At 45.8% G+C, this 26,588-nt stretch overlaps 1 protein-coding gene across 2 annotated transcripts; it reads left to right on the forward strand.

Moving 5' to 3' along the window:
• The first annotated feature begins 941 nt into the window (after window positions 1-941).
• On the forward strand, window positions 942-26,551 carry col2a1a (collagen, type II, alpha 1a). 2 transcript variants are annotated; one of them, XM_030359507.1, is made up of 53 exons: window positions 942-1,278; window positions 3,844-4,066; window positions 5,226-5,262; window positions 5,845-5,877; window positions 6,007-6,060; window positions 6,483-6,575; window positions 6,695-6,772; window positions 7,093-7,137; window positions 7,338-7,391; window positions 7,765-7,818; window positions 8,163-8,216; window positions 8,406-8,459; window positions 8,794-8,847; window positions 9,070-9,114; window positions 9,341-9,394; window positions 9,844-9,888; window positions 10,298-10,351; window positions 11,027-11,125; window positions 11,706-11,750; window positions 11,860-11,958; window positions 12,110-12,163; window positions 12,276-12,383; window positions 12,490-12,543; window positions 13,389-13,487; window positions 13,995-14,048; window positions 14,594-14,692; window positions 15,073-15,126; window positions 15,240-15,293; window positions 15,665-15,718; window positions 16,132-16,185; window positions 16,615-16,659; window positions 16,868-16,966; window positions 17,139-17,246; window positions 17,561-17,614; window positions 17,756-17,809; window positions 17,921-17,974; window positions 18,703-18,756; window positions 18,863-18,970; window positions 19,092-19,145; window positions 19,855-19,908; window positions 20,291-20,452; window positions 20,804-20,911; window positions 21,256-21,363; window positions 21,676-21,729; window positions 22,145-22,252; window positions 22,378-22,431; window positions 22,598-22,705; window positions 22,807-22,860; window positions 23,429-23,536; window positions 23,815-24,103; window positions 24,423-24,610; window positions 24,720-24,962; window positions 25,446-26,551. In XM_030359507.1, exons 1-53 carry the CDS (start codon window positions 1,185-1,187, stop codon window positions 25,590-25,592), a joined length of 4,467 nt encoding a protein of 1,488 aa, XP_030215367.1. In that variant the 5' UTR covers window positions 942-1,184; the 3' UTR covers window positions 25,593-26,551. The 2 variants fall into 2 exon arrangements, with proteins under 2 accessions (XP_030215367.1, XP_030215358.1); XM_030359498.1 differs by lacking the exon at window positions 3,844-4,066 and adding an exon at window positions 5,074-5,090 and having other exon boundaries at window positions 5,230-5,262.
• Window positions 26,552-26,588: the final 37 nt, after the last annotated feature.

The following is a 26,588-nucleotide window of genomic DNA, read 5'->3' on the forward strand; positions in this document are numbered from 1 at the left end:
AAGGAAAACCTGCTTCCTTATTCTTCCTTTTGAAATGCTTGGTACAGACACAGGCATGGCAAAGGGATTGTGCTCTTCACTGTCTCACAGCCTCTTGCCAACTGGTTCTTGTCCAAACAGAGTGACCTCTCAAAAGGCCTCCGGGGTTGGACTGTCATGTGAACATGACATAACTTTACCGGTGATGATTTAATTCAACTATATACACCTTCACTGATTTCATTAAGACCCAAGCTCTGTCACTTTAGTGGTCCTAATATTCATATTGATGGTGCCTTGCTGTGAGATTTGATAAATTATTTATCGTTTTGCTAGTGGCTGGATAGTAATTGTTTGCAAGTGGTGGCTAACCTGAGATGTAATTATATGATTAAATGTTTGATTCAGTAAGTAGGTCTAAGTTAGTAAGTTAATAGGGTTTAGCTTATTAAGGAGGCCCTATTTATAAATAAATAAATGGAGATGTAGATTAAATTAAAGCACTGATCAATTAGATAATTTCATTCATATAATATATGTGCTTTTATATCAATCATCTTCCCTTTCAAGCAATAGCTAAGATGTATGCATGATCTCCGACATTGGTCCACATATAACCAACATATTTAGTCAAAATGACTACCTCTCTGTCTCCTGTTGGAATTAGATGAGGCTCATTTGTGTGTCACTTTCAAATGTATTACAACTTGCTGTGTATTAGGAATTTTGCTTATCAAAATCACTGCCAACTTTCCCAAGGTTTAGGTGGCTAATGTAGAAACGAGTTTTAAACGAATGACAGCAATGCTTTTCTTTATATTAAACCACATAAACAGATCCATTTTTTAAGCTGGGCGTGGGTCACGATGGCGAAGTCCGTCAGACGGTAGGAGGGGAGGGAGATAAGCTTCGGGTTTCAGCTCTGCTGGGGGTCTAGGGGACGGACCGGTATTTAGCAATATACGAAGATTCATAGGGGCCAAGCTGGACATAAAACCGCGGTGCTCGGCCTGACGCGGTGGGTGCTAATTGCAGACAGGGGCCCCACGTTGGATTCCACTTTGATTTCGGAAGGTTGGCTGCATGGTTCCATAGACTCTCTGGGAACATCTCACTCACACACAGACACCCCTGAGCCATCGAGAGACGCGTCTGTGCCCTTTCTTTATTTCTCACTCAAGGTCCTGCATGTCTAATATTTAGACATGTTCAGCTTTGTGGATTCAAGGACTGTTCTGCTACTTGTAGCGTCCCAAGTTGTGTTGCTTTCCGTTGTCAGATGTCAACAAGAAGACGCCCGTAAGTAACAATCTTTGTTTTTTGAGTTTCTACTGTAAAAATAATGGCACTGTTATAGGGGATATTTATTCAATTAAGCCTGAAAAGAATGCAATTAAGTTCAATGTCACTCATGTCAAACGAGGGTCGGCATGAATGTGCTTTCACTCGACAATTAAGCTGATAGGCCAAGCCTATATAACTCAGGAGAATAACTAGGAAAAGATAACTAAATTACCAATTTGCCATATGACAGCTCTCAAATCCGTGAGGATGACCTATTCTTTATGCAAAAAGTAGAAATTTAAAAATTATAGTTTATTGTTGCCTCTTTTATTTTTCATCAACTTTATTCTTTTTTGGGAGTCAGAGGTTCCATTATGGATCATAGGTGAGGCTGTCAAGGTACATGTGTATGGGATGGAGGACCAGGTGAACAAGTATCCGTTTGCTCCTTCCTGGGTCCTAAGGCCCGCCTGTTACTTAATCGTTACCTCCTCTTGACAGCCCATATAATCACCCCTATAATGTTTAGTAGATTATTATAAAACGAACAAGGGCTGCATGGTGATTATGTTGTGATAAGTTACCAATTACAAAAATCTATTCAAAATATAATTCATGAGTTGAAGTGAATTAAATTCTTTATTGTCCAACGAGGTTGACAAAAAAATGTCTTTCAAGAATTTGGTAAACCAAAAGGCTCAGATATGTCTTCACCTTTGACTTGTGGGCTCACAGGGTTTCAGTAAGGTAATGGCATTTCAAAGGGCAACATTATACAGAAAATACTAATACAGTAATGTCTCTAAGTGCATATGCAATGCATAATGCATAATACATAATCATTCCAATGTGAATTTCCAGCAATATATTTGACTCCACTGCAAGCTGGCTGCAAACCATATTTCAGCACATATTCAACTCTATGACAGCTTTCACATATGCATAATAAACAAGGAGCAGCATTTAATAGGCACATCCTGTATACTAACAAACCACCCATTCTTGATTCCTCAATGTGTTTAAACTGGCACTTGACACAGCTATGAGATCCAGATGGAGAATTCTTAGAAGCAGCCCCTGTTTACTTAAGGCAGCAGCTTGTCAATCGGGCACAGTCTGCCCTTGTGAGAGAAGTGTATTCATATAGTCCCTCTCTATCTCTCTCTCACACACTCTCTCTCTCACTCCCTCTCTCATATTCACCGGAGGGCCTAGCAGGCCTGCGTGTTGAATGGACTCACTCTGTCATGTGAAATGCCATGACTGGTCAGAGTTCACTGCTAAATGTGGCTTTTGTTGATGTACCAGTTTACGATGCAATTGCATGGTATATAACCATCTCATTAGAACCTTTCAAATGGAAATTGAGCTGCAGAGTAACGTGTGTAGGACCTGCCTATACAGGAGTGAATGGTTGCTGTAAACTTAAATGCATTCTCAATAAATCAGTGCATCTTTTATTAATTGGGTTTCATTCTGCCAGGTAACAGCCCGCTCTTGTGAATTGGTTTATTTGAAAAGGTGTCTCAGTAAATTGTACTCTTCACAAGATCAAATATATGAAGGTATTCTTTAAATATACAAGGGTTAAACATTTATCAAGGGAAACAGGTAAAGCACATCCGAGCTAAATATGTTGTGTACGGACTTGAAATATTAATAGTAATCTGGGTTGCATCTTGTGCTACTTTGTGTGTGTGTGTGTGTGTGTGTGTGTGTGTGTGTGTGTGTGTGTGTGTGTGTGTGTGTGTGTGTGTGTGTGTGTGTGTGTGTGTTGTGTGTGTGTGTGTGTGTGTGTGTGTGTGTGTGTGTGTTTGTGTGTGTGTGTGTGTGTGTGTGTGTGTGTGTGTGTGTGTGTGTGTGTGTGTGTGTGTGTGTGTGTGTGTGTGTGTGTGTGAGAGAGAAAAGAAGCATTCCTTGATGGAAGATAGACTTGTGTCTTTCTTCCTTGTTATTTCATATCACTCTCCCTCCACACTCCTCTACCTCTGACCTAACTAAATAACCACGCCACCTACCTTTCCTCTGGGGATGGGAAGGTCCACACACACATACACACACGCACGCACACACACACACACACACACACACACACACACACACACACACACACACACACACACACACACACACACACACACACACACACACACACACACACACACACACACATACACACACACACACACACACACACACACACACACACATCCCCACTTCCTGCCCCCCCTCTCCATATCTCCCACCGAATCCCCTCCTCAATCCTACCCTCATCAACACATGTGACTTATATTGTGCGAACAAAAACGAGTCACATGTAGAAGAAAAAAGAATAAAATATCAGAACAAAAAATTACAACTACAACCAAAAATCCACATCCTCTTCATAAATGCCTTTTCTTTAAGCCTTCCTCATATATCCGCCTCTCATGCGCTAATGCCTCTCCTACCACCATAACGACAAACAACCATGACTCCCACTGCTCCTAACACTGTGCCCTGCTGTCCACCTGCTGCACACACACCCTCCCTCCTCCACCTCCCACCACCCACACGGTGACGGCCCCCCCACCAAAACAGAGGAGGTTGGCGGCTGCGTCCAAGATGGCCGCCGTTACAATGATAAGGACGTGTGGAGGTCTGAGCGGTGTCGCGTCTGTGTGTGCGACACCGGCTCCGTCCTGTGCGACGAGATCATCTGCGAGGAGATGAGAGAGTGCGCCAACCCGTCCATCCCTCCCGGGGAGTGCTGCCCCATCTGCCCTGCCGACGCTGCCTCCTCCTCCTCCTCCTCCTCCTCCTCTGCTTCCCCCATTGGTTGTGCATTTATTTATTCACCGCCACCATAAATAAATGACCCCTTTTTTTCCACTGAAACGCTTCTGTCGGAGCGAGCAGGACTTTGAGTAAGGAACAAGCACCCCTGGGTGGTCCGGGGTATTTTACATGGATGTAGGAGTCGTGACTGGAATCATGGCCTGTTTACTTGGAAGGATTAGTCATCTGGTGCGACCATATTATGATACACATCGATGTAAAGTAATGACTGGACCACGGTGCGATGTTCCTTATTCTAAAGTGACCCATTTTTTACTTGGTTTTCATGAAGAATGAAAATCAAGATAAAAAAGATGAAATCATTAGGACTATTGTTTTCTTTTGATGCTCATTTGATATGGAGTCAGATGGGCATCGAAGTGCTTAGCATGAATACATAGTGTTTAACATCAGTAGCCTATATTACGCCATTGAAGCCGTCCCTATTAAGGGGCATGTGGCCTCACACAGAGGTCAACTGGAGTCAGTCCGCAGTGTCACATCATCACATACCAACAGCTTCAGATTCCTCGAATCTTGCAGTACCCAGTAATGGAGCGTTCAAATTTGACGTACAGCATAGCACAGCATATCTTCCAGTAGATGGTCGAACAAATAAATAGAATAAATGATGATACGTTTTCTCCAATTTTCTCAGAGTTTCCGCCTGTTTGCTTGCTTGCTTATTAAAAATCGACTCATAGTTGTTACAGCGATTTTATCCCAACGCCAATTTGTCATTAACCTAATTAACCTGTTTTTGCTTGCTTTGCTTTCCAACCCATTAAAAGGAAGGCTTTTAAAATTCAATCACATCTATAAGGGTTCTCTACCGTTTTTGTATCATCAGCAATTGCGTCTGAGAAAACTGCGGAAAGGGAACAGAATCCAACTAGCCCACGTCCACACGAGTTTTAATTTGGGTCACCAATGTCTTAATGTTTAATGTCCTTTTCTCTGCTCCCCTCATCAATCATCCATCTGAAACCTCAGAGTCGTTTGGTGCGCAGGTGAGAAATGGCCTGTGGCTACCTACTTACAAAACTGTGCATATATATTGACCTAAAATCATGCTAAGCCAAATCTATACTTTGTTTCTGAGGTTAATGTTTTTGATGAATAATCATGTTTCTTTGTTCTTTCTAAAAGGGGCAGAAAGGTGAACCAGGAGAGATTGCAGATGTAAGTATGGTTTCCAGGATTTCACTGTGTTTGACATTTAAACATACTTCTGTTTTGTTGATCATAATTTTTCTAAATGCCTGTAGTTTACAGTCAACATTCTCAAACTCTTAAAGAGCTTTTAATGTTCAAGTAGGGTCAGTGTTATCATGTATCTCACCCTTTCAGCAAACACCCCTTAATAATGATTATTAAGGGATGTTTCTAGGTTCTGTAACTGATGTTGGTGTTTCAGTGTGCCAAAAGGAAGGAACCCTACATTCCTTGTACATAATGAACCCAAACCAATCCTCTTACGTTCTCATAACATTTGCTCCTGTCTCACACTGCAAAAAGAACAAAGAATGTCAAGTTGAAGCTAAGAAGGGCTGATGTTAAGCTAAGAAGACTGTCAAATTAAAAGTTTTAATTAAACATGATTTGTTTTGGGGGGCGGGACACTGTACCGGAATGTTCTTGGGTCTGGGCTGAGCCGGGTCTGGATGGTGGTGCACCGAGCCACGCCTCAATGTGTTACAACACAGGATGTCTGATCACATGAAGCCGGGCCAATCCCTAACAGTCTTTTCTTCCCTTCTATAGGTCGTAGGACCAAGAGGACCTCATGGCCCCATGGTAAACTATTCACACACTATGAGAGCTAGTAAACGTGTATACAATGTACAAGATACACATGTCACATTCACAGTTCATGCTTCACCTTAGCTGACATGTTAATCTATGTCTGGGCCCTCCCCCCTCCAGGGACCCCCCGGAGAGCAAGGAACACGAGGACCAGGCGGAGCTAAAGGCGATAAGGTAAAGACACGTAATGTCGGATAAAACAGAACTAATGCGGCTCAATAAGGAAGATGGCCTTATACTGCTGATCATGTTCTGCACAGTGACTCCCCATCAGTAATTAATATTGTAAAAAAAAAAAACAGATACAAATTGAATGTCAAAAGGGCCAAAAATAAACAACACCATACAGTAACAGTTCTGGCCTGAGCCTTGTAAGACCATCTTCTTTATCGATTAGAATTAGAATTCACTATAAGCATTGAGGTCTTATACAGGTGCTTGGCAATTAATGCAATTCCAGACGACTTGGGCCAAGTTTATATAGTCACATATCGCTCAGAGCCTCTGTGTATTTCTGCTGCAATGCTCCTCCATTATTAATAAGGAACCCCTCATTCACTGTGAAATACCCCCCACCTCCCACTTCCTCCCTGCAGGGCAACATTGGACCCAGAGGCAGAGACGGAGAGCCCGGTACTCCCGGGAACCCCGGGCCAGCCGGACCACCCGGGCCCTCTGGGCTGGGAGGAGTGAGTGTGGAGATCAACATTGTCCTCGCTCCTCATCTGCTTATTTGGATATTTGTTAGCTCTCCAGAAAATAAATCTGTCTTATAACTAATGCGTGTTTGTATTGTTATTTCCTCCAGAACTTTGCTGCTCAAATGGCTGGTGGATTTGATGAGAAGGCCGGCAGTGCTGCGATGGGAGTGATGCAGGGCCCTATGGTGTGTATTGTGTGTGTGTGTGTGTGTGTGTGTGTGTGTGTGTGTGTGTGTGTGTGTGTGTGTGTGTGTGTGTGTGTGTGTGTGTGTGTGTGTGTGTGTGTGTGTGTGTGTGTGTGTGTGTGTGTGTGACAGCAGACACACCCAACAGATACATAGCCATGCATCCATCACAGAACAGAGTGCTACATTGAAGCACTGTTTTGGACAATTGTTTCATCGAATCACAAGAAAGAAGACTAGAAACTCGAAAGATAACTCAAGATAACAAAATAACTATGTGTTAATTTTCTCTTGCTCTGTTTTCTTCTTCTCTTTCTTAGGGCCCGATGGGTCCCCGTGGCCCCCCTGGCCCCTCCGGATCTCCTGTGAGTATGATGGAATACTTAACTATATCTCAACCCTGCTTAACCAACCCCTGAACACACACTTTGTACTTCATACCCAAAAAGTATAGTGGGTAGATTGGTAAAGGTGTATGTCAGTAGGCAGTGATGCTGTTCCGTCGCCCACCTTGAATACGGGGGCTTTGGTCGCTTTAGGTGTTAATGAGTGTGAATTTCTTCAGGGCCCACAAGGTTTCCAAGGTAACCCCGGAGAGACTGGAGAGCCTGGATCAGCTGTAAGTATTTCCAGCTCCCATAAACACATCAACATAATGTGGGTTAGCTCCTTACAGTAACTGGTGAAAAGGAAATGTGACTGTCTCACTGCACTGAAATGAATGCTGATGCATGAGTCATCGGCCTGTCTCTAAGAAAAGCATGAACCAAAATATGACCTTTTTACCAATGGATGTTTTTTGGTAGGATTTTGTAACTGAAATATGTATTTACAGAGACATATAATATCTCTCTGTAAATACATATTTCAGTTACCAAATCCTTCTAAGTTAAGTAGAACATACATTTGCTTTACTGGTAACCTTTTGTATTGCGTTTAAACAGTGAGACTGTACAACAATTCACACCAACGGCTCTCTTTGCTTGAAACAGGGACCTACCGGCCCTGGTGGCCCCCTCGGACCCTCAGGAAAATCAGGAAGTGATGTGAGTATCAGCAGGAACACTTCCCATATGATGGGGATATAACCACACTTTGGCATAATAAACATATGCTTGTGGGAACATAAGCATAATTGAAACTCAACCCAGACAACATAATCAGGCTAGGGTCAAAAGTCAAATCAACATATAGTGGACCGCATTATAAGAAGGTTTTAATCATTCCAGTGCATAGAAAATGTTGACCTTGCTAAAACCCAAGTTGCTAGCTGCAGCAATGTGTACCACATGATCCTACCGCCACTAGGGGGCAGTAGTGTCCGTGTCTTTTCCCCATGGTTGGAAGACATCTGTAAGTGAATATAACTAATGAATTGTATCTATTTCAGGGTGAAGCTGGTAAACCTGGCAAGGGTGGTGAGCGTGGACCTGCTGGACCTCAGGTAGATACATCTATAGTAAACAACCACACTTTAGGAAACTTCAACATAATCCAATGTTTCTCCATCATTATATCCGCAGACTATGTTAAGTTAAGAACTAGCTTGGTTAGAACTGGTCATTATTGGAAATGGGAAATAAAAATACATTATTTCCGTGTGTTTAATTCCCCCCCCCTGACATTGTATTAGGGAGCCCGTGGATTCCCTGGAACTCCTGGACTTCCTGGGATTAAAGGACACAGAGTAAGTGACCCCCTCCCCTTCTCTCCCTCTCTCTCTGTGATACCATCGAATGCCAACATCTATACACTGATGGTGGCTGATAGTGTATTAATATGTCGTGTTTTTATCTCTCTGTCTCTGTCGCTGTCTCTCTCTCTCTCTCTCTCTCTCTCTCTCTCTTCTCTCTCTCTCTCTCTCTCTCTCTCTCTCTCTCTCTCTCTCTCCTTCTCTCTCTCTCTCTCTCTCTCTCTGTCTCTCTCTCTCTCTCTCTCTCTCTCTCTCTCTCTCTCTCTCTCTCTCTCTCTCTCTCTCTCTCTCTCTCTCTCTCTCTCTCTCTCTCTCTGTCTCTCTTTAGGGTCACTCTGGTTTGGATGGAGCCAAGGGAGAGAGCGGTGCTGCCGGAGCTAAGGTATGATTATTAAATGCTGTTATTATTCTACTCTGCAAAGGTCAAACACTGCCTTTGACATAGGGTCAGCTCTAATAGCGCCAAACACCAGGACCATAAATCATCTGTCAGAGACAAGGAGAGAGTTGGCTGGGACTCTCAAGGCAGATCATATTCATACCCTGTCTATTTGGCACCTATGAAGAGGACTGTTTCTAACTGTTTTGATGTGTCCTATTAAAGGGTGAGGGTGGATCCTCTGGAGAGAACGGCACCCCTGGACCCATGGTGAGTTGTTCTGTCTCCTTACACAATACTGTTTCTTTTTTCCAGTTGCACCAAACAGCAGTGGCCTCTTCAATGCAATGCTTTTCACTCCATGAGTCACCCTACATGCATGGAGTTTGTTCGCACAAAAATATTGATGAAAAATAATCGTTTTGTGATTTCCTGGTGCGCTCCCATGTGAGAGTCTGTCCCTAACGTGTCCTCCTCCCTCTGTCTCTGATCACAGGGACCCCGTGGTCTGCCCGGCGAGAGAGGGCGTTCCGGAGCAGCCGGATCTGCTGTGAGTTACACAGGGACGATTCATAGAGCAGGATCATCTAGGAGGAGAAAGCTTTGAGATGCCTCTTCAATATAACAGCTGTGGCCGGAACTACAGCGTCTGCTCTCCTCCACCCTGTGTTCAGGAGGGCGGGGTCTCAGCTCTCCTCTAGCCTGTGTTTAGGAGGGCTAGGTCTCAGCTCTCCTCCAGCCTGTGTTCAGGAGGGCTGGGTCTCAGATCTCCTCCACCCTGTGTTCAGGAGGGCTGGGACTCAGCTCTCCTCCACCCTGTGTTCAGGAGGGCTGGGACTCAGCTCTCCTCCACCCTGTGTTCAGGAGTGCTGGGTCTCACCTCTCCTCCACCCTGTGTTCAGGAGGGCGGGGTCTCAGCTCTCCTCCAGCCTGTGTTCTCACTGAGCGACTGCTGGGATGTCTTGTGACTTGATGTACCTGTGTTGTTCCTCTCCCCAGGGTGCCCGTGGTAATGATGGTCTGCCTGGTCCCGCTGGTCCACCTGTACGTATCACCGCCTCTCAAATCAAGTTTTACACTATAAGATAAATATCTAGACATTCTTATGATTTCCAAAATACCATTGTAATCGGTGTACCTCAGGGTCATCACATTAAGGATTTTCAGTCTAAAGCTCGATTTATTTTCTCAGTGACGTTTCAAACCTCATCTTTTGTAATTTTAAGGGTATACCTTCTCATTGTAATTTCAGTTAGTCTTTAAACCTGGGTATAAAGTCTATAAACTCATTTCATAACAATACAATCCCATGCCAAGACGATAAACGAAAACATTGAATTATTGCCCTAAACTCACTTACATTCATGTGGTCCACTATGAAACTCAAACATATTGTCCCCCCCCTTGGCGTTTGAAGCGTGTAAAGTGACCTGTGTGGATGTCCTCCTCCTAGGGTGCTGTTGGACCTGCTGGTGCTCCCGGTTTCCCAGGATCCCCTGGATCCAAGGTTTGTTTATTTGTTTTAAAATGCTTTTTGTCTTAACCATGACTACTTGAGTTGGATTTAGAAACACAATTTTTGAGGTGCCGCTGTGTTCTCTTGAAGCTTTGGTAGCATAGTATGATAAAGAGGAGCTCTTTGATAAGGTTCTTGAAGGGTACATAGGTTGGTATTTGTTGTCCATTATTAATTACACAGGTAGATAGATATTCTCCATGAATACCATGATATCTCATTTAACCTAAAACCTGCAGCATCATTGATTATGAATCAGATTATAAATTATAGATAATTCGTATTTTCTTTCAAATGACATGACCTGTATAATAAATATATAATTTAATATATAAATCTATAAAATTACAACGTCTGGCATTTTTTACTACTTCTTTATCATTAATAGCAGTTCTTTATGAATTGGATCTCCATGTCATACTGAAAACTGATAGATAACTGAAAATCAAGAACATCAGATAAATGGAAAAAAGCATAATACGCCATGACGCTTCAGAACTGTCTTTAGCTTGAATGAACGTCCAGCTCCATTAGTAGCAGACGGGGGATGACAGTACACCCACCACCTTCAGGCCTCTACCGTGCTCTGCTACCTCCTGTCTGTCAGGGGCCTTGGGTTCGAGAGCCACCTGCTCTAAGCTGACCTGTGCTTGTGTTCCCCCACAGGGAGAGGCTGGCCCCACAGGAGCCCGTGGAGCTGAGGGCGCTCAGGGGCCCCGCGGTGAGGCTGGCACCCCTGGATCCCCCGGACCCGCTGGAGCCTCTGTACGTCCACCTGCCTCAGCCACGAAATACTAAATGATACAGAAATAGGACCGCTGACCAAGGCCACGTCCAGGGGAGGGTTAAGGGTAGCACCGTAGAAACGATATGGGAGAAGCACACACAGTACCTTTTCTTTGACTGAACCGATCACACACACAACAGAGAGAGTGGGCAAAATGTATTCATTGTGTGGTCCACACAAAAGCTATTGAATATACACTTTAGCAGCTACTGAAAATCCCGGGCTCTTCTGCATTTATTCCCTTCTGACACATCTCTCTGCCTGTTCAAATTCTGATAGCATGTAGCACATAAGCCAACGCAACAATACAGAAACTCCCTTTGTGTAATATCACAGCAGGGGGCGCTATTGGGGATTATTATTAAGCAAGATGATAGCGCTTAGCAACCAAACACAAACAGCCCTCCTAGCACCACCCAGGCTTTGATTCCATACCACAAAGACTCTTCCATTCAATTAATGCATACTATATATGCTGTCTCTCACACAAATGTCTGTACGGTGTGACCTCTCTGCCAGGCTGCTGACATGAGTTGCCTCTGTTGTTCTTCTCTATAGGGCAACCCTGGTACTGATGGTATTCCCGGGAGCAAAGGATCTGCTGTAAGTTGAAGCCTCAAACTACCCCCAGGGTCTTGGTTTTTTATTTACTTTCTCCTAGTTCTGACTCAATCTCCTCCACTAAACTGTGTCTGTCCGTCCGTCCTCACAGGGTGGTGCTGGTATCGCCGGAGCACCAGGTTTTCCCGGACCCCGTGGCCCCCCCGGACCTCAGGGAGCGACAGGACCCCTCGGGCCCAAGGGCCAGTCTGTGAGTGCCCCTTAGATCACCTCCCTGGCACACAGACGACCACCAGAGTTTGCGTTCATGTTTTGGTGGTGGAGGCGTGATTTGTACATGGCTGATCTGAGGTGACAGGTGACGGCTGATTCTCATGGTTTATACTCTCTGCTGTTTTCAGGGAGACCCCGGTATCCCGGGATTCAAGGGAGAGGCTGGACCCAAAGGAGAGCTCGTAAGTGGCCCCATGAGACTGAGATTTACTGAATACAAAATGAATGTTGTCTTTTCCCTTTTCTGAAGGGACACTGTAGTCTAATGAGGTGTGTATGCTCTCAATATCCTAGGGCCCCGTGGGACCCCAAGGTGGCCCAGGACCTTCAGGAGAAGAGGGCAAGCGAGGAGCAAGAGGAGAGCCCGGATCTGCTGGACCACTCGGACCCCCCGGAGAGAGAGTGAGTGTTTCAGAAAATCAGCAGTATCCGTTCAGTGAAGTAAGGCTGTCTGCTGATGGTGTTGTTGTCATCGTTGTGTTCACGTTGTTGCTGTGATTGTTTTCAGGGAGCACCTGGTAACCGTGGTTTCCCAGGTCAAGATGGTCTTGCTGGCGCTAAGGTACGTGCTGCTCAAAATCATTTGCATCAAATCACAAAAAATACTTAATAACCAAGCTTGTATTAAACCGTCACCAAGACAATGGCATGTGACGTAAGAGAAAACCAACCACAGAACAAGACACATAGAGTACATACATCTAGACACATACAGTACACACATCTAGACACATACAGTACACACATCTAGACACATACAGTACACACAACTAGACACATACAGTACACACACCTAGACACATACAGTACACACAACTAGACACATACAGTACACACACCTAGACACATACAGTACACACATCTAGACACATACAGTACACACAACTAGACACATACAGTACACACACCTAGACACATACAGTACACACAACTAGACACATACAGTACACACAACTAGACACATACAGTACACACATCTAGACACATACAGTACACACATCTAGACACATACAGTACACACAACTAGACACATACAGTACACACATCTAGACACATACAGTACACACATCTAGACACATACAGTACACACAACTAGACACATACAGTACACACATCTAGACACATACAGTACACACAACTAGACACATACAGTACACACATCTAGACACATACAGTACACACATCTAGACACATACAGTACACACACCAAGACACATACAGTACACACAACTAGACACATACAGTACACAACTCCACATCATCACACTCACTCTACCAGGTCCCATTCCTCGCCGCATCGACTCTATCCATCATTATTATTGCACACATACTCACAATGTGATCCCACGCACCGTTTCCTGAAGCCAAACACAGGCCTGCTGAGTGACAATGTCTGTGTGTCTGCAGGGGGCTCCAGGGGACCGCGGTGTGTCTGGTGCTGCAGGGCCCAAGGGAGGCACCGGGGATCCCGGTCGCACTGGAGAGTCTGGTCTTCCCGGCGCCAGGGTGAGTACTCTGTGGTAGTAGTAGTATGAGTAGTGACAGTACTTCAGTCCTCCAGGGTGAGTACTCTGTGGTAGTAGTAGTAGTATGAGTAGTGACAGTACTTCAGTCCTCCAGGGTGAGTACTCTGTGGTAGTAGTAGTATGAGTAGTGATAGTACTTCAGTCCTCCAGGGTGAGTACTCTGTGGTAGTAGTAGTATGAGTAGTGATAGTACTTCAGTCCTCCAGGGTGAGTACTCTGTGGTGGTAATATGAGCAGTAGTGATAGTACTTCAGTCCTCCAGGGTGAGTACTCTGTGGTAGTAGTATGAGCAGTAGTGATAGTTCTCCAGTCCTCCAGTGTGAGCTGAACGAGTAGATGACACTACCCTCTGTAATTACCCTCTGTAGCTTCTGACCATCCCTCTGGGAGTCAGTGTGGTTAGTGGTGCATGTTATAATGGCGGTTGCAGGTACATGCTTGTGGCTTGGTGTGTGAGTGATTCATGTTGTGTTTTCTTGTGCTGCAGGGTCTTACTGGCCGTCCTGGTGATGCTGGTCCCCAAGGCAAAGTTGGCGCTTCTGTAAGTTCATTACCATCATAGACATTGACATTCTTCAGTCTTCATACACACATTGTACATATTATACAAAATAAAGGTTTCATCTTCAATCCGTCCTTTGATTAACTCGCCGAGAGTATAGATGGGAAGAAATGTATGCAGAAGGAGAACTAATGCTGATACTTATTTGGCAAATTACTCATTTAAATTGAATCGATAACAACACAGATAACATGTAAAGATCATAATCGTCATTTGAATAAAATCCATTTAAAATAAATCGTTCTCTGGTAATCGTACCAGTCATTACGGCTATCATTGAAGGCTTCAACAAACACACTCATTTCCATACAACCCTCTTAATGAGTGTAACAGAGAGCTCTTTTTTATTTTCTTTAATGATTGTCCTAGTCCTAGTAATGTTTTTACATGTGATTTCTTCCTTTGTGCAGCGCTGCACGCTGCCCTGTGTTTGAACGCTGCAGTATGAATACACTAACCGCTCCCAGCTCATGTCCCCCCAGCTGACGTGTGACCCCCCCCCCCCCTCCCCGTGTCTCTGACAGGGTTCCTCTGGTGAGGACGGTCGCCCCGGCCCACCCGGACCCATGGGGGCCCGAGGACAGCCTGGAGTCATGGGGTTCCCAGGACCCAAGGGAGCCAACGTAAGCCTGGGAGAGAATATAACAATAAAACACACTCAATTCAAAAACCAATAAACCTTTATTGCATCGACACGTCACCGTCCCTCACACAGTCACGCCTCTGATATAATACAATCAACACAAGATAGAATAAATATAACAAATGATACATAAAATATTAATCCCAATGGGTGATGTATAACACAAAGCGTGAAGCATTCAATTACTGTTCAATTCAATAAGACAACACAACATAACATTGGGAGACTACATATAACCCATATAACCCACCATATAAAGCAGTGCATTATGGGAATCATCCGGCTGGCAGACAGCATTATAATGGTCCTGTTGGACACTGTAGCCAATGATCTCAGGTTAACATTGTGTGACTCCCACAGGGTGAGCCTGGAAAGGCCGGAGAGAAGGGACTTGTTGGTCGCCAAGGACTGAGGGTAAGTCCCGGTTCACCCATACTGTTTTCTTCTGCCATAACAGTTTTAAATACACGACTATTAATGAATGACGAATCACTCTTTAAGACCGTTCCTCTGCTGTTCCTGAACAGGGTCTGTCTGGAAAAGATGGAGAGACTGGAGCATCTGGACCCCATGGCCCTGCTGTAAGATGTTCAGATTAAACAAAGCATCTCTGGGAATTAATAAGGCCATGTTCTCATCTTTCGTATTAAGGACCATTCATTCTTGTAAAATGAAAAGTTGATTTTATCAATATCTGTGATTTTAAAAGGCTTGCTAATACCATAAATAAGATAAATAATTAACTTATGAATAATGGAAAGAGATGATTTCTCAGTGCAGTGCTAATCCATAATCAAGAGAGAATTTCTGTATTCATACAAGATACATTTGAGTTGGAGCCAGCAATCATTAAATGTGAATTGTTAATAACTGATAAAATGTTGATCCTATAATGCACAACACACTGCGTTGGTATCCCTCAGAGTGTAACTCCCTGTGTCCACCACCCTAGGGACCTGCTGGAGAGAGAGGAGAGCAAGGCCAGCCCGGACCCTCCGGTTTCCAGGTGAGAGGACATTACGATGACAGCTCTTACCTGGGCATTGTGCCCAAAAGAGCCCCAATAGCTTACTGAAGATCTGTTGCATGCACGCATTCCCATCCCAGTGATAAGAACTCGTAAGACGCTTCAATGCAGAGCAACATAGAAACTCTCCTATCAGGCTAGACCAAAACTGCTAAGCTAAAACGGATAGGCTACACAAACTGCAAAACCTGTTCAAACTATTCAAACTGCTAAGGTAAAACTGATAGACCACACAAACTGAAAAAACCTATTCAAACTATTCAAACTGCTAAGCTAAATTTAAAAAATTAAAAAAAGTTGCTCCTGAAGATGTAATGTGTTGTGTCACTAATACCGGCCTTGTGTGTGTATAGTGGGCACTGCTGACCCTTTGTGTTGCTGTGATTTGACAGGGTCTTCCCGGACCTTCAGGCTCCCCAGGAGAGTCAGGCAAACCTGGCGAGCAGGTGAGTGTCTCTAGCAGCAGGGAGGGCCAGATGTGTCGTGCAGACCCATGGGTCCACACGGCTGTATGCTATGTCCTGATGCGGAGAAAAACAACATGAGACATACAGCATTGGTTATAAGTATTGGGACTAAAGAAGGTGACCAATTATTTTTAATAACTTGCTTTGCTTGCAAGGGGTGTTACTGCACATACATGATTGATATGTAAGAACATTATGGATGGCTTTACTGTAAAGTCTACTAGGCAATTTTCATTTACAAAACGATTCAAAGAGTTACTAATGAACCTTCTTCACTTCTTCACTCAATCACATTACCCTACAGCTTTCTATGCATATTTATTTGATCCATACTATGTTTGAACTGTTTTGATCAATTGTGTGTACTCTGTTGTTGATTGTTGTACATTGTCTCTGTTCCTTTCGTAGGGTGTTAATGGAGAGGCCGGAGTTCCTGGGGCTGTTGGACCCAGAGTGAGTTTCCCTTTTTTTTTTATGTTTGATCCATCTATTTTACTGTAACCAGCTGAACTTTGCATCGATTTGCATAATTTGTTCAAGCCACATAGCACTTGAGAATGACCGCAGAGCTCATTCCCATCCCATGTAATGATGTTTAATTATACAATATAGCTGAAGATAGTGTCCATTGCTGAGGGCTCTGTCTTGTTCCCTCCAACAGGGCGAGCGTGGTTTCCCTGGAGAGAGGGGTGGTGCTGGACCCCAGGGTCTTCAGGGACCCCGCGGACTTCCTGGTACCCCCGGAACTGATGGACCCAAGGTCAGGGGTCAATCCACACGCATGTTCCCCAGTTATATCAGTGTTCTTGCTTTGTTTATTCATAGGTTCCAGAATTTGTCCCAGACACATTGGAGTGAACTTTTCCTCTCCAAGCATCCTGGGATGGAACCGTCCATACTAACGCAGTGCTTCTCCGGCCCCTCTCCGTCAGGGGGCTATCGGGCCAGCTGGGGCTCTCGGAGGCCAGGGACCCCCCGGCCTGCAGGGAATGCCCGGAGAGAGAGGAGCAGGTGGCATCCCCGGTGCTAAGGGAGACCGAGTAAGAGTCACATCATTCTCATGATTATAGACAAGAGTTACCACAGTAGCAAAGAACTCAGCAGATATCTAGCGGCAATCTATGTCCGAAAGGACAAATATAGACACATCATTCCCTGTCTCAGATTAATGAAGTAAATCTGATCTCATCTTGATGGATAAATGTTCAACTCTAGTTTGAGGTCATTGCAGTGAATTGTTTCTCCCCTTTGGTGGGAGGGACCTGATATGAACAAGGAGCCATCAGGCCTGAGTCAATATGTTTCCGCCTGAATTGGCGGCCATGTTAACCTGATGTCTCTCTCTGCTCTACAGGGTGACAATGGAGAGAAGGGACTTGAGGGATCTCCTGGCAAGGATGGTTCAAGGGTGAGTTATATATACATTCGTCTGCACCATTTTAATATCTGTTTCAGTTCAGTTCCGTCCAGCGATATGGACATTGGCTGAACATTATGCTCTACCTCATTGTTCTCCTCTCACCCTCCATGTTCTGTGTTCTCCCTCCAGGGTTTGAGCGGTCCAATTGGTCCTCCTGGCCCAGCTGGTCCCAACGGCGCCAAGGTGAGGATAACGTTGAAATCTGAGGGTTAAACCCTTGGGTTGGGGCAACGTGGGGGGTTTCCTCATCTATGTGGAGTTGTGAGTTTGACTCTGAGTTCCTTTGCTTCCTAGGGTGAAACCGGACCCTCTGGACCATCCGGTGCTGCTGGTGCACGTGGCGCTCCTGTAAGTACATCACCATCTTGGTCTTGGTCTGTCTTTAGCCTGTCCTTCTCCATCTTGGTCTGCCTCTAGTCGCTCTGGACTTGGGTTTCTGATTGATGAGTGCTACAGTGTAGGATCCCTTGTAAGTCCTCCTCATGAGGTTCCTCATCATGGACATCAGATTCTTTTCCACATTCTGAAATCTGGTGAAATGTTGGCAAATTTAACTTAAGATTACACATATTTACTCAGGGTCAATGTATTGTCCAAGGTTTAGATGAGGTTTGGACCCAGATCTAATCTCCCTGCCTCGTAACTCGAATACATTTGTATGCATGTATGGACAGAACAGAAACCAGACCGAAAAAAGGTTTGAAGAAGAGAAGTAATGCATCGTTTGAGTAGGGTATAGGTCCACAGGCTTGCTAAGGCTTATCGTCTACAGGGTTAGAGCACTAGCAGGTTGAGCCACCTGGCAAGCCAGACAAGACATTTAACAATTCTTCAGTAATAAACAATTGAGTCAATTGTGGATCTCACGGCATTCTAGATGTTGAATCTTACTACAAAGAAGCAAGAAGCCCGTCATTTAGACTTAAAACCTCAGCCATCATATCTCAAGAGAAACATCCGGCATAGCTAATCATAAAAATTGGGTCATGGCAGTATTAAGTCTACACTTCTCTCTAAAGTTTGAAAGGGTTTGAAACGGAACAGAATTAACCCCATTGCTCTGATCTCTCCTGCAGGGTGACCGCGGGGAGGTTGGCCCTCCAGGGCCTGCTGGTTTCGCCGGACCCCCTGTAAGTCAAAGCCCCTCTGCCCGGCCTCGTATAATCAACCGGTAACTGGCAAAGTAGCACAGGACACTAACTTCGTGCCGTTCTCGCTCTCTCTCTTCGTATCCAGGGCTCAGATGGTCAGCCTGGTATCAAGGGAGAGATGGGTGAGAGTGGACAGAAGGGAGAGGCCGGTTCCCCTGGCCCCCAGGGGCCCTCTGGAGCCCCCGGACCTAATGTGAGTATTAACACCAGAGACTGCAGAGGGACTCCTGCTGGGAAATGACTTCCGCTCAAGAGTCTGCTCAATGCAGTTTAATGTGAGGTTAATGTGTTGTATGTGTTGTTTTCTCCTGCAGGGCCCTACCGGTGTGTCTGGACCTAAAGGAGCACGTGGTGCTCAGGGAGCGCCCGTAAGTTACCCTCCGATCAGATTCACGACCACGTAGGGTAATACTCAGGATTGAATGAGGAAGAAGACCTCCAAAGAGCTGGAGATGACAGTGCACCCTCAACAGTGACAATTTGTATTGAGGCATAAGAAAACACTAAGGCTGTGTCATTATTGTCAGTGAAGTCAATCTTTAAATAACTCAAATCACAATCTATTTGTACTTCCAAGATAAACAATGAAATGGGCACACACTCATTCCAGTATTTGTGTAGACATCCTGTCCTCAAACAGCCTACAGTAATGTATGTGTATGCTTTCTTCATCTAGAATATACAGAATATAAAAAAAGCCCTCCCTCTACCGCTCACACACATGGAAAATTACATTGGCCTTGGGTGTACAAACATCATATTTTTAATTGGTTTTAGTTTAAGAAAACCCATTCAGTGCGAGGGCTTAGTTGTGTGCCTACATTAACATCTATATTCGTCCTTTTTGGTATCTCAACCATTTCTGACTCTGGAATAGATATTTCTGGTATAGATTTACATTTGAGGGAAGAATATAAATCACTACTCTGACTGGGATCTTCATGTACACGACTCAATTCGAGTTTATTTCTACATCCTATCATACAGCTGCAATACATAGTTATTGGTCAGTGAATATTAAGAACTGGATCCATTTATTTGCATCCATCCTGATCCATCTTCCCTGTCCTTCTCCAGGGTGCTACTGGCTTCCCCGGCTCCTCAGGACGAGTTGGATCTCCTGGCCCCAACGTGAGTGTCCTTCTCTGACACAAAATCATCGGTGGAACTCCTTTCTTCAATGAAATCAACCTAATAGGCTCACTGTTCCTGACCTGGCTCGTGCCTCTCTCTCCCTCTCTCTCTCTCTCTCTCTCTCTCTCTCTCTCTCTCTCTCTCTCTCTCTCTCTCTCTCTCTCTCTCCCTCTCTCTCCCTCTCTCTCTCTCTCTCTCTCTCTCTCTCTCTCTCTCTCTCTCTCTCTCTCTCTCTCTCTCTCTCTCTCTCTCTCTCCCTCTCTCTCTCTCTCTCTCTCTCTCTCTCTCTCTCTCTCTCTCTCTCTCTCTCTCTCTCTCTCTCCCTCTCTCTCCCTCTCTCTCCCTCTCTCTCTCTCGCTCTCTCTCTCCTCTAATGCAGGGTAACCCTGGAGCTGCCGGCCCAGCTGGTCCTTCCGGTAAAGACGGTCCCAAGGGTGTTCGTGGGGACGGTGGCCCCACAGGACGGCAGGGAGACACTGGGCTCAGAGGAGCCGCTGGCACCCCAGGAGAGAAGGGAGAGCCTGGCGAGGACGGAGCTGCTGTAAGTGTGGTTCTGCTTCTGATTGGGGACCCATCAGTGTGTTTTGGACGTAGATAGCGTCAGATCACAAGTCAGATTTCATAAGCTCACTTCAATGTGTGTTACCTGCAGCCCCACTATGCTTACAAACAGCTGCTGTATCCTCCCTTTCCAACCATTTGAATAAGTGTATAAGGGCTACTCTATCTAGATCACAGAGCAATGACTTTGCAGAACACAAAATAATTGTGTTCTGCAAACAGGGATTTTGGGTGATGAAGCAGAGGACTGATTGCATGTTGCTGCAGTGTTCATTGGACTATCTCCCACTACACCAGTGCTCAACATCCCACCATCCTCCATGTTTCCTAGGGTCCCGATGGGCCTCTCGGACCCCAGGGTCCTGCAGGAAGCCGTGGTATCGTTGGTCTGCCGGGTCAGCGTGGAGAGAGAGGCTTCCCTGGACTCCCTGGGCCTTCTGTAAGTTTCTTCAATGTCTGAGTAGAGCTGTGGGTCTTCAAGGCTTATCTTGGGATCGCTTGAGATACATTTATGAATGAATGGAACTTCTCCAACTCAAAGATTACATTTTATTACAACAACTGAAAATTGTTTATCTTAAAGAGTTTTACATTTTTGGGGGTAATCGTTTACATGCCTGATTATTAATAAAGCATCAATGGACCTGGATCTTCTCTATAACATCCATTAATATGCATTCATAAAATGACCCTCTAGGAGCCAAACAGACTCTATTCTACCAGCCGCTGTGTGTTGATGCACTCCGATGTGTCGTTAATGTGTTGATGCTGTTTGTGTTTCAGGGAGAGCCTGGTAAGCAGGGCTCTACTGGGAGCACTGGGGATCGTGGACCCCCTGGACCCGTAGGACCCCCTGGGCTGACTGGGCCCTCTGGAGAGCCTGGCAGAGAGGTCCGTACTAAGTGACCCTCCATTTAACACACAATAATCAGACATATTCTCACAGTAAAGAAGCACTGCTAGGATAACAGGATGACTTCACGGATGGAGTAGAAAGCAACATGAATAGGTTATGTCCATTACCAGAACAGAGCAGGGCCCAAGGCATCAAGTTTGAAGATGTACTTCTGCTACTTTTGATACAGGGAGATTTACATAATCCTTTAGGTGAAATTAAATAATTCATGAATAAAAACAACAAAAAAAATGGCATGCCATGCAATGTACAAGGTTGTAATTTTTCCAATGAAACGTGTGTTTCAGGGTAACGCTGGAACCGACGGACCCCCTGGCAGAGACGGATCTGTGGGAGTCAAGGTGAGCGCCACCTTAACCAATAGGAGCACACCGCTAACCCCTGTTCAGGAATCCTCTTCTCTCCCGTAGACGGACAATACTAATAGAATTTTTTTTTTTTTATTATAAATGTTTGCTTTTTATACTACTGTGTATGTCAATGATTCCCCCTATTAACTAGCTAACCTTTCCTGGGAGAACTGATCCCTCACTTTGAGTTCCTCCTCAAGATTTTTCCATTTTAATTAATGGAGTTTACTTCCTTAATTAGGGCTTTGCTAGGGCTGCTAGGCTTAGGGGAGTGCTTAGGGGAGTTTATACAAATAAAACTGACTTGACTTGACTATAAAGGAATCAAATGATGGTGTATTGCTGTACTAACCCGTCCCTGCCTGTGTGGGCTACCTCCTGACCTGTGTCTTGTTGCCCCCTGTAGGGAGAGCGTGGTAACACCGGCCCCGTCGGGGCCCCTGGAGCTCCGGGCTCTACCGGTTCCCCCGGCCCCGTCGGACCGCTGGGCAAGCAGGGCGACCGCGGAGAGTCTGTGAGTACCTGGGTGCACGGGGGACGTTGTAATGATCAGAAGGAGGGTTGGTGCCTCTTCAGAGTGTTTAACCTGTTGATGGCCATCATCATGCCGCTGATCCCGGACGTCTTGTTGTTTTTCAGGGTGCTCAAGGACCCGCCGGCCCGTCTGGACCCGCCGGAGCACGGGGGATGGCTGTGAGTCTCAGCTCAGAACTCAATTCAAAAGAGACGATATTTGGATTGATGAGATGGTTAATACGTCTCCAGAAATCACACAAAGAAACATAGTGTCTTCCAAAAAGATATTTCTGGATCTACTGTCAACCTCAATGCATGTCCTTAAAACAAATGTGACCTGCAGGGTCCCCTAGGACCACGTGGAGACAAGGGAGAGGCGGGAGAGACCGGCGAGAGGGGACAGAAGGGTCACCGTGGTTTCACTGGTCTGCAGGGTCTTCCTGGACCTCCTGTAAGTGACCACCAGGACGCCGATCCTTCCTATTGCCTCCATCACTACATCTTACCATAAGCCCTTAAAACATGAACTAAGTACCAACCGCCTGCCAACAGGGCTCTGCTGGAGATGCTGGAGCTTCCGGACCCGCTGGACCTAGCGGTGCTAAGGTGAGTTAGCTCTCCTGAAGGCTCATGTTGTTCTCAAGACGAGGCCGAGTGACGGCTTCTATCACCGTATTACGTCCGGCCCATGAGAATATATTATTAGCGTTGATAGTTTATCGGCCAGCGCAACGTTTCCGTGTGATGTTAATGAACGGCCCGTTAGGTCGGCCTCGGTGGAATAAAGTAGCGCGCTAGGAGGAGAGGCAATGTTCTTTTATTACAAGAGGCTGTGATAAGATAAACAGCGGCGGGCTTTAGTAATTACTTTCTGCTTGCGATAAAGGGAGATTGACAAGGGAAAAAGACTGTTCTCTGCGCTTTCGATTAGAGTAGTCTTTCAGTCCAATCAGCCATGCACAGCAAGTTTCACCTTTGCCCTTAATAACGTTAACAAAAACTTTATTTTGATGATAATGGCCGATTGCGGATGCATTTGCAGAAACCCCTTGTGTGACCCTGGAAAGGACCAATGCTATCTATCGTGTTTAATTTCCTCAACCGTTTCAGGGAGCCAGATAGTATATAGATACATGTTGTTTTGAAGCTCACCCCCAACCCTCTCTCTCTGCAGGGACCCCATGGACCTGTTGGACCTGCTGGCAAAGACGGATCCAACGGTGTCCCTGGCCCCATCGGACCCTCTGGACCACGAGGACGCTCCGGAGAGACTGGCCCTGCTGTGAGTTTACTGGAAAAAAAAACACGTTTATGTGAATGAATGAATTAATGACTTTTTTATTATTGTGTCATGCATTAGCATGCCCAGTTATCCATCTGGATATCCCAGTTATCCATCTGGATCCCATGAATCATTAATATTAGTTAATGCATGTGTGTGGGTGTTTAATAATGGTGTTCATGCTAACTACGGTATTCATTTACAAAGACTTGTAGGTTAGGGTTAACCTTTTACCCGCCCACCTTTAACACACTTACTTATCCCCCCCCCCCCTCCAGGGTCCCCCTGGTAACTCCGGCCCCCCTGGGCCCCCAGGCCCTCCCGGCCCCGGCATCGACATGTCCGCCTTCGCCGGCCTCTCCCAGACGGAGAAGTCCCCCGACCCCATGCGCTACATGAGGGCCGACGAGGCCTCCAGCTCCCTGAGGACCCACGACGTGGAGGTGGACGCCACGCTCAAGTCCATCAACAGCCAGATCGAGAACATGCTGAGCCCCGACGGCAACCAGAAGAACCCCGCCCGCTCCTGCAGGGACCTCAAGCTGTGCCACCCCACCTGGAAGAGCGGTGAGAGACGGGGAGAGGAGGCCCCAGGGGGCGCGGGGACAGTCCTCTGATGACATCCATAGGATGTACTTTGTGATACCAGACAGGAAATTGGGGGTCTATATGCTCGGGCTTGCATGTCAGAATACATAATGGGATTCCTTGTTGGCGAAACAATGACCGTAGAACCCTTACTACTAACATAATATTTAACAATCCAATTCCAATACTCCAAAATGGAGGCATTCATTGCGATGTGATACACACATTCCTTGGTCATGGGCCAAAGCAGGAATACCTAACTCATGTGAAAACCTTTCTCCTACTCCACCTCCTCCAGGCGACTACTGGGTCGACCCCAACCTTGGCAGCACCGCTGACGCCATGAAGGTGTTCTGCAACATGGAGACGGGCGAGACCTGCGTCTACCCCAGCATCGCCAAGGTGCCAAGGAAGAACTGGTGGACAAGCAAGAGCAAGGACCGCAAGCACGTCTGGTTCGGAGAGACCATGAACGGAGGATTCCACGTGAGTTTCCTCAAACGATAACATTTCCACTCGGAATGAATTAGGTACTCAAGTGAGTCAGTGAAGACGGACCACCTTAACACCCTGATGTCCGCCGTCCCCCCTGCAGTTCAACTACGCCCAGGAAGGCCCTGCCGCCATCGCCGCCAACATCCAGCTGACCTTCCTGAGGCTGCTGTCCACCGAGGCGACCCAGAACGTCACGTACCACTGCAAGAACAGTGTGGCCTACATGGACCAGGCCACGGGCAACCTGAAGAAGGCCCTGCTGCTCCAGGGATCCAATGAGGTGGAGATCCGCGCCGAGGGCAACAGTCGCTTCACATACAGCGTGCTGGAGGATGGCTGCAAGGTGAGCCGCCGCTTTGAAGATCAAAGCAAGCCCTAGACGCTTGTTGGTGCTGTGACCTCCTCAGAAACTGTCTGTTGTAAAAAGAAAAGGCTTTGACTGTCATAATGGCTTGAATAGCTTGAAAAGACCATCATTCGTTACCGATATTTACTATTTTGTTGTTTTACATGCTTTTATCAAAAGTGTCCTACAATAAAATACAATTGGATGCGTTTCCTTAATAAGCAGGCAGGGGTTTAAGATAGTAGTCATGGCTGCTTACAGATAGACTGCATACATTGGGGTCTAAACACAACGCTAGACTATCCTGCCCTGAAAATAGTGATGATAACACCAGACAATGTCCTCACAATCACACTATTATTGATGGAGCAATCTATTGCTCATTCTCAGTTCAGTCTTTAGCTTAGTGGTGACCAGACCTCTGCTTGTGGTGACGTTACGCTTGTGGTGACACGTCTCCCTGCTGTTCTCTACCAACAGACGCACACAGGCCAGTGGGGCAAGACGGTGTTCGAGTACAAGACACAGAAGACCTCCCGTCTGCCCATCGTGGACATGGCGCCCATGGACATCGGAGGAGCCAACCAGGAGTTCGGGGTGGACGTAGGAGCCGTCTGCTTCTTGTAGAGAGAGGAACAACGAGAACCCCCTCCCGCCGAAAAACCAAAAAGAAAATGAAATAACTCGACCATGAAACATCACACACAAACACAACACACACACACTTCCACAATAAAGAAGACAGGAAATTAGAAAGAAAATTGATACTTTTATTTCTCTCTCTCTCAAACAAAACTAAAAGCAGAGTGCTCTCCCCTGTTGATACGTCTCACCGGGAGTTAGCACTGATGGGCAACCGCAATATCTGTCCACCACACTAGCCCTCCCCGTCAGGCACGCTCCCTGAAATCCAGTCATGTTTCCCCCCCGGGCCCCCTGGCCCCACACCACCGACCACGGGAACCAGAGCCACAGAGGACGACCAGAGGACCAGAACAAAGCATGTGATGGAGGACAGAAACATGACTCGATGTCACGTATGTACTGTCTTCATGGGCAGCGTTGAGGTGGGACTGTGCAGGGTCATTCTCTTTCATGACGCAAGACAAGACAAGCCCCTCCCACTACAGAACAGCAACGACCCCTGACCCAGTCCTGCTTCGCCTACCTGTCTCCAGCCTCCCTGACCCCCAAAAACACAACCAAATGTAGACCAAAGCAATATTTTCAGCAATAATACAAAAACACATCCAGAAAGCAGATCACTCCAGACTCCATCTTGAACGGGAGTGAACAGCTGTTACTGTGTATTATAAATCCTTGGTTCTCGTGTTGTAAAAGTCTGTGTTTATAGGCAACCAGATGGTTTTTATATATATATATATATTTCCACATTACGTGTGTACATGTGTCTAGACGCACACCAACACTTTGGAAAGTGAGGTTTCATTTGGGGACTTGACTGGCCCTGAAAAGAAGGCGTTTTCACCCAGGCCTCATGCATCCAAACAACAAATTTGAGGAAAATCTGCTTTACTTTTACTGTAGCCATCCTGCTTGTTTAAAGCTACCTCATGCAAAAAAAAGAAGAAAAAACAGAAACAAAGTGAAAATGTCTTCCTT

The sequence above is a fragment of the Gadus morhua genome, chromosome 1 (genome assembly GCF_902167405.1).
Source record: "Gadus morhua chromosome 1, gadMor3.0, whole genome shotgun sequence".
In the NCBI taxonomy this organism is placed as follows: domain Eukaryota; kingdom Metazoa; phylum Chordata; class Actinopteri; order Gadiformes; family Gadidae; genus Gadus; species Gadus morhua.